The sequence below is a fragment of the Cervus elaphus genome, chromosome X (genome assembly GCF_910594005.1).
Source record: "Cervus elaphus chromosome X, mCerEla1.1, whole genome shotgun sequence".
Lineage (NCBI taxonomy): Eukaryota > Metazoa > Chordata > Mammalia > Artiodactyla > Cervidae > Cervus > Cervus elaphus.
The window spans coordinates 41118958-41132161 of record NC_057848.1 but is presented as its reverse complement, the minus strand read 5'-3'; the positions used below and the strand labels follow the sequence as shown (position 1 = coordinate 41132161).

The 13204-nt window shown below is 39.8% G+C and overlaps 1 protein-coding gene across 1 annotated transcript; it reads right to left on the bottom strand.

Moving 5' to 3' along the window:
• Nucleotides 1-12440: 12440 nt before the first annotated feature.
• Nucleotides 12441-12961, bottom strand: LOC122690025 (40S ribosomal protein S20). The gene has a single exon (XM_043896954.1). The coding sequence runs from the start codon at nucleotides 12837-12839 to the stop codon at nucleotides 12480-12482; it is 360 nt and encodes a 119-aa protein (XP_043752889.1). The 5' UTR covers nucleotides 12840-12961; the 3' UTR covers nucleotides 12441-12479.
• Nucleotides 12962-13204: the final 243 nt, after the last annotated feature.

The window sequence follows — 13204 nt, the reverse complement described above, 5'->3', positions numbered from 1 at the left end:
ACCTGAGCTTCATTAAGTCCTGAGACCAGATGTATGATCTCAATTAAAAGACAGTGGGTTTGGACTTCCCTGGTGGTCCAGTGCTTAAGTCTCCATGCTCCCAATGCAAAGGGCGCAGGTTTGATCCTTGGTCAGGGAACTAAGATCCCACATGCTGCATAGCACAGCCAAAAAAAAAAAAGATAGTGGGTTCAAGTTCCAGTTCACAGATTCAAGTCCCAGTCTGAGCTGTGTGGTTTCATGCTTTATAGATATTTAAAAAATAATTTCAAGATCAGTTTTTCTTATTTTAACCACTTAAAAATATTTTTCATTGCTCATTCTGCTATTAAGATCATAATTTTAGAATATGTGATTCTCATACAAAGAAATTCTGTTTGCAGTAGGGCCAAAATAACTGAGACTTATAGCAGAAATATCATGATTGTATTGTTATTATAGTGTATACTTTTCATACTTTTGTTCTACAAGATGCAGCTGAAGCCATACTCAAACCTGATACATTCAGTCCTATGAAAATATGATACTCAGGAATCTGATCTTGCAGAATGGATAGGAGGATCATTCACTTTTACTTTTCTTCCTTTTCATCTACTGCCATAAATTGTTCAAGCAGGCACAGTTTAGTGGGGAAGCAGTAGAACCTGAGGAAGGACGAGAAGAACTAGGAGAATTTAGCAGTCTGTATAATGGCTCCCAAGAAGAAGGAAATTGAAATAGAATGAGTGCTGGTGGAGAAAGCATCCTCAAAATGTTGTGATACTGTGATTTCTGGGCTTCCCACATGACTCAGTGGGTAAGGAATCCACCTGCAATGCAGGAGACGCAGGCAGATGCGAGTTCAATCCCTGGGTCAGGAATATCCCCTGAAGGAGGGCATGGCAACCCACTCCAGTATTCTTGCCTGGAGAATCCCATGGATGGAGGAGCCTGGTGGGCTATAGTCCATGGAGTTGCAATGAGTCGACACGACTGAAGGGACTGAACACGCACGCACTGTGATTTCTAAGGAGAAATATATATTTGTTTTTCACTCTCATTGCTGCTAAAAACCTTGGAAGTTCCTGGGAGGAGAGCAATAAAGGTGTCTTTTGTTATGTCAATGAAGTGACTTTTGGATCCTGTTTGAGGATGGGGGTAGGTTGCCAGGAGAACCAACCATGTGATTAAAGGGTTGTAATTTTCAGTCCCACCTCTTGGCGTCCAGGGAAAGGAGAGGACCTGGAGGTTGATTCAGTGGTCATTGGCTAATGATTTGATCATTCATGCCCATGTAATGAGGCTTCCAGAGAAACCTGAAAAGCCAGAATTTAGAAAGCTGCTGGGTTGGTAAATTTGGGAGTTTTGGGGACAGTGGCAGCCTGAGAGAGCATAGGAAGCTCCTCATCCTTTGCCCATACCTTTTCATGTGCATCTCTTCCCTCTGGCTGTTTCTGAGTTCTATTCTTTTATCATAAGCTGCTAATCTAATAAAATCTAGTAACAGTTTCTCTCAAATTCTGTGAGCCACTCTATTAAATTAACTGACCCCCAGGAGAAGATTGCTGGAACCTATACTCTATAACTGGTTGCTCAGAAGCACAGGTGATAACCTGAAGTTGGGGGACGGGACAGTTTTGTGGGACTGAGCCCTTACCCTGTAGAATCTGATGCTAGCTCTGGGTGGATAGTGTCAACATTGAGCTGAATTGTAGGGCAGCCAGCTGGTGTGTGGAGAATTGTTTGCTGCTTTGAGGGATAAGACCTGCCCCCACCACCACACACACACACACACACACAAACACACACACACACACTGAAACACACATTGGAATTGGGTTCAGAACCCAGATTAAGTGTTCAAAGGGACACAACAAGCCCCAGCGCTGAAGACCATCCATGTGCTGATGTTTGGAATCAGACAGATAGTTGCTCTTGGTATGTGGAAGCAGCCCCAGTTCATGGTGCACAGAGTGTTTGGGCTCTGGTCAAGTAAGTTGAGGTCAGGGCAGGCATTGAGGCTCATTGAGGAACTGGAGGATAAAGCAAGAATCCAGGGCAGGAGGTCACTTTTCTATACTGAGCAACCCCACTGGGGATTAGCAGGAGAACTCATGTGAGCATGTTCAGGCTTCCCTTCAGGTCTGCCAGTTTAAGAAGATCAACAGTTCTTTCAACTATGAATCCTCTAGGTCTCAAGTCTTCATAGGCTGAACCTGACTATCTATTGGGTTATTGTTTGCCTCTCTTTGGAATGCCACAGGGACTAGCAGAGCCAAACCACAAGTTAAAAGTAGCATCAGTTTGAGAAGTTCTGGGGCTTCTATATATAAACATCCATTTTATGTACCATTTCCTAGGACCATCTGTATTGCTCAAGAAGTATTTGTTGAGGGTTCATTGGTGTGATAGTTTTATGTCCCATCTTGGCTAGGCCTAGGTATCCAGATATTTATTCAAGTATTATTCTAGATATTGCTCACAAGGTATTTTGGAGGTGAGATTAACATTTGAATCAGTAGACTTTGAATAAAGCATGTTACTCAGTAACAGGCCCAGTGGGTGGACCTCATCCAATCAGTTGAAGGCCTTAATAAGACAAATATTGACCTCCTTCCAGGAAGAAGGAATTCTGCCAGGAGATTGACCTGAACTTCAACATCAACCCTTCCTTGGCTCTCTAGCCTGTGGGTCTCCACAATTGTGTGAAACAATTCCTTAAATTAATCAACCAGTCTCTAGATAGCTCTTATATATTAGGCTGGCAATAATGTTCCTTCAGGTTTTTCCATACTGACTGATGGAAAAAGCCAAACAAACTTTTTAGTCAACCCAATGTATATTAATATATAACCTTATATATATATGATACATATGGGTGCATGCTAAGTCACTTCAGTTGTGTCCAACTCTTTGCAACCTTGTGGACTATAGCCGACCAGACTCCTCTGTCCATGGGATTCTCCAGGCAAGAATACAGGAGTGGGTCGCCATGCCCTCCTTCAGGGGATATTCCTGACCCAGGGATTGAACCACGGTTTCTTACATCTCCTGCTTTGGCAGGCAGGTTCTTTACCACTAGTGCCACCTGGGAAGCTCATATGATATGTATATATAAACATATCTTGTATGTATGTGTGCCTGTATATATATATATATATATATATAATATTTATACCTTACTAGTTCTGTCTTTCTGGACAACACTGACTAACATAGTTTTCCATTATGAAGTTACATGAATTTCACGTCAATGAAGGGCATCATTTGCTTATGTTATATTTTCTTCCGAACTATTCTATTAAGAGCATCTCTAGCCTTTTCCCTCACCTGGTTCTATGATAAGGGTAATAGAAAAAAAGTTGCAGAGCTGAGAAACTTTATATATTAACACATTTTGAAACACATCTGCTTTCAAGACCTGTTTGTTTTCAACATCAAAACTGACCATCATCATAACGATGTGTGGAAAAGTAGTCATTTGAGAATAAAATGTTAAACACTGAAGGCTATTAAAGGATGTTGTGGACAGACTTGTTTGAACTGATTTCAGTTGTGCAAGTTCTTTCAAATACTGGGAGGGGGATACATAAAAATGCAAGTGGTGATCTCATGGTTGACCAAGCCTGCCTTCTGGCTTTCTACGCAGCAGAATGCTGTGTTGTTGCTTAGAGTTGTGACTTCTCACGGGACATACATTATTTAGTTTTTAGTTAGTTTGTTATCTAAGTACAAGTTAATATTAAAGTTCATGTGTGGTCTTTAAGATGCTTTTGAGCCCATCACATCACCAATATATTTATAAGCTTGAGAAATAGATTAGTATGAGGTAACTTAAAATATGAGTGGTTCCCCTGTGAATTTAGGTCAGATACTTTCTTAGTAATGAAGTTGCTAAGTGTTGAAACTCCTTTTTCCCTGAAGGCATTTAAATCTTAGTTTTGGTTGGACATCTTCCTGGTGGTTGAAAGCTAATAACTGTGGACATTCCTAAAGCTGTTTTCTCAAGTTTCTTGTATTTTTCTTTTCTTTGGCTTCATGTTCGCTGTTTCCAGCTATTTGTTTTGATCAGTTGTTTTCTAAATATTCAATTTCCTTTAACACGTTCAGTAAAAAAAAAAACTGGATTTCTTGGTTAGAGACTACTACATTTATAAAAACTATTGTTTTATTGTGACATTAGAGTCATCCATTAAAAGCTACTTTTGGTTTCACTAGAGTGTACTGATGATGTTCTTATCTGGGCTACATACAGAGCCAGAACCTAGAATTGCGTTTGAGAGGAGACTCAACAAATACTTCCTCAATTAATTTAGTTGATAAAACCCAAGCAAAAATTGATGATAAAGAGAATGGCAACCATCCTGTGCAGAAAGAGTTCTGTTTTAACAAATACCATTATATCCTCCCCTTTTCTCCCATTTGCTACTTTAAAATACACACAAATATAGCTTTGCTGTTTTAGTTCTTGAATAAAAATATCATAAACCCTGGAAGCATATATAAGAAATGAATAATAATGGTTGTGTGGGATGGGGATAGTAGATGGATATGACAGAAATGGGAAGAATTTTAACTGGATATCAGTTTATGACTTTTTTGGTTTTGAACCTTGTGAAATTGTTATTCAAAACTTAAAGAAAGAAACTAAGAGGGAGGGGACATATGTATACCTATGGCTAACTCATGTTGATGTATGACAGAAATCAAACCAATATTGTAAAGCAATCATCAATTAATTAAAAATAAATAAATATAATTATAAAAAAAGAAGAAAAGACTAATTGCATGAATAAGGTGGATAAGTCCCTTCTCAAGAAATAGCCACTAAACGAATAAAAACGTATCCTTTTGGAATGATATTTATATATAATAACTGTATTTGAATATCTGTACAGGAGTAACTATAATATTAATAGGTTTGGGATGGTTTTTAAAATATGTATCATTGATATTTTGTGAATGTATTATTTTAAACTACCTTAAGTACCTTGAAACCAATAGAATCACTTTACAAAGTGTCACTTAAAAATAGTTTAGATTGGGGACTTCCCTGGTGGTCCAGTGGTTAAGACTCCACACTTCCACTGCAGGAGGCCCAGGTTTGATCCCTGGTTGGGGAACTAAGATTCCATATGGAGTGCACTGTGGCTCAGAAAAAAAGAAGCACTAAAACAAAGTAGTTTAAATACAGTAATGCACAAATTTTGGTTGCCTTTAAGCTTATGAAATGGGATTCTATTTATATAGCTGCCTCAATTACTCATTTCTGCACAACAAATTACCCCCAAATTTAGAGGCTTAAAATGTTTGATTTGCTCGCTAGCCTGTGATCTGGCAGGCTTCCCCAGTGGTCTGTGGTAAAGAATTTGCCTGCAGTACAGGAGACACAGAAATTGAGGGTTCGATCCCTGGGTTGTGAAGATCCCCTAGAGGAGGACATGGCAACCCACTCCAGTATTCTTGCCTGAAGAGTCCCATGGACAGAGGAGCCTGGTGGGCTACAGTTCATGGGACCGCAACGAGTTGGACACGAATGAGCATGCACCCATTGTGATCTGGGTTAGGTCTGGGTTGGGTTTATCTGGATGGAGTGTTAGTAGGGTTTATTTCTGTGGTTGGGTTTATTCATTTGTCTGGTGGTGGCTGGCTGACTGTCAGCTGGAGTGGTGGAAGAATCTGGGCCAAGTGTCACTCACACTCCAGCAGGCTACCCTGAACTTCTTCATATGGTTGATGGGTTCTACCAGTAGCAAGGGAGAGCAGGCTCCAATGCGTACGTGCTTTGCAAGCCTCTGCTGGTGACATGCTTGCTTATGTCCCACTAGCCAAAGCAAGTCACAGAGACAATGTGAGAGGCCAAGCTCAGAGTTACTGTGTTAAAGGACTACAGGAAGACCATGGGTCCAGGGAGGTGTGATTCAATGGGGGACATTACTATAACAGTAATTGCTACCATTTCTAAAAAATTTCCATTATTTTCTCAAAGCATTGATATTAAACAAACTCAACTCATGGTCTAGCAATTCTGTATACAACTGAGAACTAATGGTAAGTTATAGCTGTTGTACTCTGATTTGGGCTTCCCTAGTAGCTCAGATGGTAAAGCATCTATCAGCAATGCAAGAGACCCAGGTTCAATCTCTGGGTCAGGAATATCCCCTGCAGAAGGAAATGGCAACATACTCCAGTATTCTTGCCTGGAGAATTCCATGGACAGAGAAGCCTGGTGGGCTACAGTCCATGGGGTCACCAAAGAGTCAGACATGACTGAGCGGCTAACACACACACATTGCACTCTGATTTAAAGCTTTAACACCACTTAATATTATTATGGAAAAAACTAAGACATCTTATCACTGCTTCTTATTACAGTTAGAATAATATTAAAATTTCTTGACACAGACCCCAGGCTGTCAGCAGTTTTGTTTTTATCCACGTTTTCACAGTATCATGCTCTATACCACTCAGCCCTTAGCTTATTGTCCTTCAGCTATAATGGCTATTCTTCTATTACTTTAATCCATCCAATTCATCCCCACCTCAGGGTTTTTCACTTGCCATTTCCTCCCTGGAATGGCTTTCCCTCAGATCTTAGATTGGGTGGCTTCTTCTCTTCATTCAGGGCTCAGTGCAAATTTTGCTTCCTAAGAGCATTATTTCCTGACCATTTCTTTAGAAATAGCTCCTCCCATCTCAAATCACTATCTCATTTCTCTTGTTTTCAGGTTTTTTGTTTTGTTTTTAAAGAATTTTTTAAAATTTATTTATTTATTTTTGGCTGCACTGGCTTTTGGTTGCTTTGCTCAGGCTTTCTCTAGTTGCAGTGAGTGGGTGCTACTCTTCGTTGTGGAGCACAAGCTCTAGGCACATGGGCTTCAGTAGTTGCAGCACAGTAGGCTCTGCTCTTTTGGCGCACGGACTTACTTGCTCTGTGGCAGGTGGCATCTTCCAAGGATCAAACTAGTGTCCCCTGCATTGGCAAGCAGATTCTTATCCACCGCGCACCAGGGAAGTCCTTATTTCTTCATTTTTCCTTCGTGACACTTCTTATTGCACGAAATTATCTTGCTTATTCAGTTGTATTTGTTGTTGCTGTTTAGTTGCTAAGTCGTGCATGACTCTTTCGCGACTCCATGGGTTGTATCCCGCCCAGCTCCTCTGTCCATGGGATTTCTCCGGCAAGAATACTAGAGAGCAATGCCATGCCCTCCTCCAGGGGGTCTTCCCGGCCCAGGGATCAAACTCTGTGTCTTCTGCATTGGCAGGAGGTTCTTTAACACTAGCGCCACTTGGAAAGCTGGTAGAACACATAGCAGATACTCAATACTCAATAAATATTTGCAGAATTAATGAATAAATGAACTAAAGGCCTAACATATTCAGTCTTGACCCAGGAATCCTTGCCTTTAAGATGAGGAGGTTGGGTCTCTAAGATTATTTCCAACTCAGAAATTTTATACTTCCCATTCATATAATTCAAGTTTTAGATGAATTTTGAGCAGAGGGGGAAAAGCTGTCTATAACAAGGATTCATGGTAATAAATATGCATTTATTAAATATATATACTATTTCGAAACTGTTTCCTGTTGGAAAAAAATTTGTTGTAGTGATTTCAAATATATAAAAAAGGTAGATAGAGTTTAGGAAGAGGAATGATAGTGTAACTTAAGTTGAAAAAAACTAATAGACATTCTTTTTACTATATCATTACCCAAAGTATCTTAAAACATTTTTTTAGTTTTATTAAGATTTAATTGACATAAAACATTACGTAAGTTTAAAGTGTATAAATGTGATGATCTGATATATACTCAAGTATCTTGAGTAAAAATTACATATAATAGCTTTTTCATTTTCCACTGAGAAGGCCAGAGCAAGGCAGAGGCACTAGAATACTAAAATTTTAATCAAAATGATGAAGCCTAAATTCTGGAGCCACTCTGCTCAGGATCAGTGTTCAGCTCTGCCTCTTAATACCTGTGAATCCTTATGGAAGTTATTTAACCTTCGGTGCTTCACACTGCACCTCTCTGAAATGAGGACACTCATGACACCTACCTCATAGGATTGCTGTGAGGATTAAATGAGATAATGTTTCTAAAGGGCTTAGCACAGTACCTGGTCCACCATAGCACTCAACAAATATTAACTCTAGTCTTTGAGAGTAATAAGGGAAACAGTAGTGTGTGTCACATCAAAGAATGACAAGCAAAAATGTCCTAGAGTGAGATGGGAAACTTAAGAGAGTTTAGAACCTTTGTAACATTCCTGAGGCTGCACTGCTAATTACTAGCAAAGTGTTAGAGTTGGGCAAGATGGGTGTGGCTACTTAATGGGGTAGCTCCTGGCTGTACATATTTCATGTGTGGGGAAATAGTTGCTAAAAAATCAGTTTTTCCAAGAACGTCAGGAAAGTTAAAATTCAAGTGAAATACAGTTTCCCATATCATGAATGTTATACATGGAGTTTGGATATAAACCCCACATATATATGTGGAGTTTGGATATAAACCCTACATATATATGGATATAATGTGGGGTTTATATCCAAACTCTGTATTAGGTTGGAGAAGGAAAAGGCTGCCCACTCCAGTATTCTGGCCTAGAGAATTCCATGGACTGTATAGTCCATGGGGTCACAAAGAGTCGGACACGACTAAGCGAGTTTCACTCACTGTATTAGGTAGTTCCAGTCCTTAGGGCCTGCATTAAAAAGAGAGGCAACCTTAAAACCATTTATGTCAGGTAGATAAATCACATTCTAAAACTTTAATCCCTGAGATGAAGTGGGTGGTGTGAAGATCCAAGGATCATTTAATCATAATACAGGATAGCTTCATTAATATGCACTTTACTGATTGAGAATCTGAGAATATGCAGACCAAAACTGAGATTTTGCCCTCTTCATGGAAAAAAAAAAAATAGGGCTTTCCCTGGAAGCTCAGTTAGTAAAGAATCTGCCTTCAATGCAGGAGACCCCAGTTTGATCCCTGGGTCGGGAAGATCCCCTGGAGAAGGCAACGACTACCCACTCCAGGATTCTTGCCAGGAGAATTCCACGGACAGGGGAGCCTGGCAGGCTACAATCCATGGGGTCTCAAAGAGTCAGACACGACTGAGTGACTTTCACTTTTCATGGAAAAATAAAAACATTGTCAAGAACATCAGTATTATAAATATGACTGTATTAGAAGAGTATAAAGTGCTTAAAGTAATAAACACTGTCGATGCCCTCTTCTACGTGCAACTGGTATGCTAATACATTGAGCTGTCTAAAAAGTTGTCCAAGAAAACCCCGAATGAACTTTTTCGCCAACCCAACAGTTGTCCATAACAAAACATAATTATTAGTGACTTGAGTTAATGACTTAACAATATTTGTGTGCTCCCAATGTGCCAGGCTTCATTTGAGACACTGGGGTTCACCAACAAGCAAGACACGCCTAGTTCATTCCTCCATGAGGTTTACATTCTAGCACAAAGGCAAATGATGGCTTACATTAATGAGGTGATACTATTTGAGTACAGGGTGCTGTGGGAATATTACAGAAATATCCATTCTAGTCTAAGATATGAGAAAAAGTCATCTGGAGAAAAACATTAATCTGAAATCTGGAGATTAGCAGAAGTTGCTTGGGAAAAAAGGACTTGGGGCATGGCATGCTTAGACAGAGGAAATAGCATGTAGGAAGTATTAGATGCCCTTAGTTGGCTGACTGTCTGCCTGATTAATAGAGCGGGTCTATCAAGGGTTTCTACGAACTCTTTGCCAGTCTAATTTGCACTTCTCTATATACTTGAAAGTAATAAAATTGTTTTTCTTTAAAAATATTCATGTGATTCCAAATCCTCTCAAATTCAGACAAAGCATTGCTTTTATTTTTAAAATGTCTTCTGTTCTAAACTTGATACACTCAATGGGTAATTCCTGCTCCCTATTTCTCTTCTGATTGGTCAGAAATGTAACGGTCTTCCATATGCAATTAATCCTTTAGAATTTTCATATTTTTCTGTACTATCACATTTGCCATGCTATCATATTACTACATAATGCCTTTGTAGTTAATTAGTAGTACTTAGCAAAACCTTTAATGTGTAGATAATAAAAACTACATCTTCTATGTCCTTTCTTACACTCGTAGGGTATTGTGCAAGGAGAGTGCTGCTGGAGACAATTCTCTGGTATATGTAAGTATATAATTTTAGGTTATTTCAGGTCAGTAAACCAGATCTCTAAACTTACCATGTCCAATACAGTAGCCACTAGCCACATGTGACTATTGAGTAGTTAGAATGTAGCTAGTCCAAGCTAAGATGTGCTGTAAGTATAAAATACACACTGGATTTCAAAGGCTTAGGACAAAAAAAGAGTAATATAAAATATCTCATTAATTCTTTTTTGTAATGATCACTTGTTGAAAATATTTTGATTTCATTGACTTAGATAAAATGTTATTAATTTCACCTGTTTCCTTTTACTTTTTAAAATGTAGCTATTTGGAAATTTAAAATTGCATGTGTGGCTAATGTTTTTGGCTCACATGATATTTCTGTTGGCTGGTGCTGCTTTAGACTTTTTTATTTTGTGGGTGTTAGCGGAGGCTGAGGCTAGTCTGAAGTTGTTCTGTGGCTATTAGTAGGCATGAGGCATCATCACTGCTGATTAGAGAAGGTTTGACTTTTGGATAGAATCAGTTACCGAAACTGATCAACAACTGCGGATGCAATGGAGACTTTGTTGGGCTGAAAGACTGGAGAAAGAAACTTGATCAGATGCTGTGCAGGTCTCACCTAATGATAAGAGGCAGAGACCCCCAACAATAGCATGTTTATGAAACTGGGACCATTGTTGCCAAGAAGCTCCTGCTACTTACTTTGCCGTTGAAATCTTCTAATGTAAAAGAAAGCTAACCTGAAAAAATAGAAGGTGAGCCTCCCTATAAACAAGTTCCTATAGTCCCATTTACTATCTTCAAGAATGAAGAAGGCAAACCCTGTTAAAAAATACTGTGCAGTTCTGTAGTGCTTTTCATCTTGAAGTACCTCAGTAATATTAATTTGCTATTCATTACAGTTTGTGAAATGTTGAATAGTGTGTTACTATCCTATTTACATGTTGGAGAAGAGTCAGAGAATGTAAAAGACTTGCCCAAATGACATAGTATTTAAGGGAGCTCACCTGTTCACATGGAAGAAGTGATATGGAAGTCTTTTCAAAAGTAGTTTGACATCATATTTCGCAGCTAATTATTTTGTGTACCCCTTAACTGCTTATGGCTGTGCATGCGTGCTAAGTAACTGCTTATAGTCCAGTAGGGGGAGGCAGGTATGGACAGAATACCAGAGAGTATTTCAGGTGCTCTGGTGAGAGGAGTGGGTTTGAGATAATGACAGTATCTAAGACTTCTTTTTTTTCCTGTGGACCATTTTAAAAAAGTCTTTATTGAGTATGTTATAATATTGTTTCTGTCTTATGTTTTGTTTTTTTGGTGGCCATGAGGCATGTGGGATCCTAGCTCCTCAACCAGGGATCGAACCTGTACTCCCCACGTTGGAAGGTGAAGTCTTAACCACTGGACCACCAGGGAGGTCCCTATAGTTTCTAGGACTTCTGTAGCACTTCCTGTGTACCAGGTATAGTTCTAAGTGCTTTCATGTACAGTAACTTAGAATCCAATAGATAAGGAATTATTAGGATCCCCAGGTTACAAAATACAGGTGGGCAAAAAGAGATTCAGTCATTTGCCCAAGGTCACAGTGAGTAGCAGAACTTGGACAAACCCAGACAAACTTAGCTCTTCACTACTGCACTGAGGTGTGTGCACTGTCCCCTGGGTGGACAGAAAATACTTCCTAGGGAAAGTGACATTAGCTCTGAGTCTGATAAAAGGAGAAGCTGTTTGCTAGGATGCAAAGAAGGGGGCATTCTTATGATGATGATTGTAGGAGCAGAGTCCTGGCAAAATAAAGCAGTCCCCACAAGAGACAAGTTTAGGGAAAAGGAGAGGGGAAGGTGGAAAGAAGGGGCATAGATTAGGCCCAAGCCGAGTTACAGGAAAAGGAAATGATTGTGAAAGGAGGAACCTTAAAACTGTTGACAAAGTGAGATTAGTGCAATATCTAAGGATTCATTTACCAAGGCTCCTGCATTCCCTTTTAGCACAGACAGCTGAAAAATCGTAACTGTATTTAAGTCACTGGTTGTGTAACCCTGGGCAAATCAGTTGTGTAACCCTGGGCAGATTCTCTGGGCCTCAATTTTCTCATCTGTGAAATCAAAGGCCAAGATGAAATGGTCTTTGCATTCCTTTCTAGCTCCAGTCTCCTGATTTCTATGAGTTCTAACGTGCAAAGAAGAAGCAATTTGACATTAAATGACATATTTAGATTTGCATTTGAGAAAGATGACACATTTTATAAGGTAATATCATGGTACATTTATTTATTTATTTATTTATTTTTAACAACTGATTATCAATTTATTAAAAAGATTGATTTAGGCATCGGCAATGGTGACTTCCACCTCGACTCCTGGCTCAATACTGATGGAAGTGATCTGCTTGACAATTTCAGAGGGGCTGTGCAGGTCAATGAGTCGCTTGTGGATCCTCATTTGGAATCGATCCCAAGTCTTAGAACCTTCACCACAAGGAGTTTTCCTTGTAGTTATTCTCAGAGTCTTGGTAGGCATCCGAACTGGTCCTTTCACTTTGAGATTCTTTTCCTTCGCGCCTCTGATCAAGTCAGCACACACCTTCTCCAGAGACTTCACGTTGCGGCTGGTGAGGGTGATCCTAATCCGGTGAATGGCCACCTCTGGCTCCACGGGAGTCTTGCCGGTGTCTTTAAAGGCCATGGCTGCGGCGCGGCTTCCTGACCGACTTGTTCCTCGGCGTGAGCGAACAGCGGTGAGTCAGGAACAAGAGCGGGCGGCACTGAGCTCCGCTGCAGCGGCGACCGCGTCTTCCTCAAAGAGCCATGGTACATTTTTTTAAAAAGGCGTCTTCAGTTTTATTTTTTTTTTTCAGTTTTAAAATTCTATACTTGCTTTGGACACTTCTACTTAAAGAGTGTCACTGTAAGTCCTACAGGCACTTGGAGTAAGTACCTCCCACTCTCTTATGCTTAGCACACCTACCTCTCTGTTCGTTCTAATGTTTTCTTGTTTCTCACTTGGAAGTGACCTCTTTTTTTCCCCATTGTTCTTTTGGTGTCTCCTCT

Coding starts and splice junctions, on each gene's coding strand:
- LOC122690025 (XM_043896954.1), bottom strand. CDS start 12,839: ATGGCCTTTAAAGACACCGGCAAGACTCCCGTGGAGCCAGAGGTGGCC.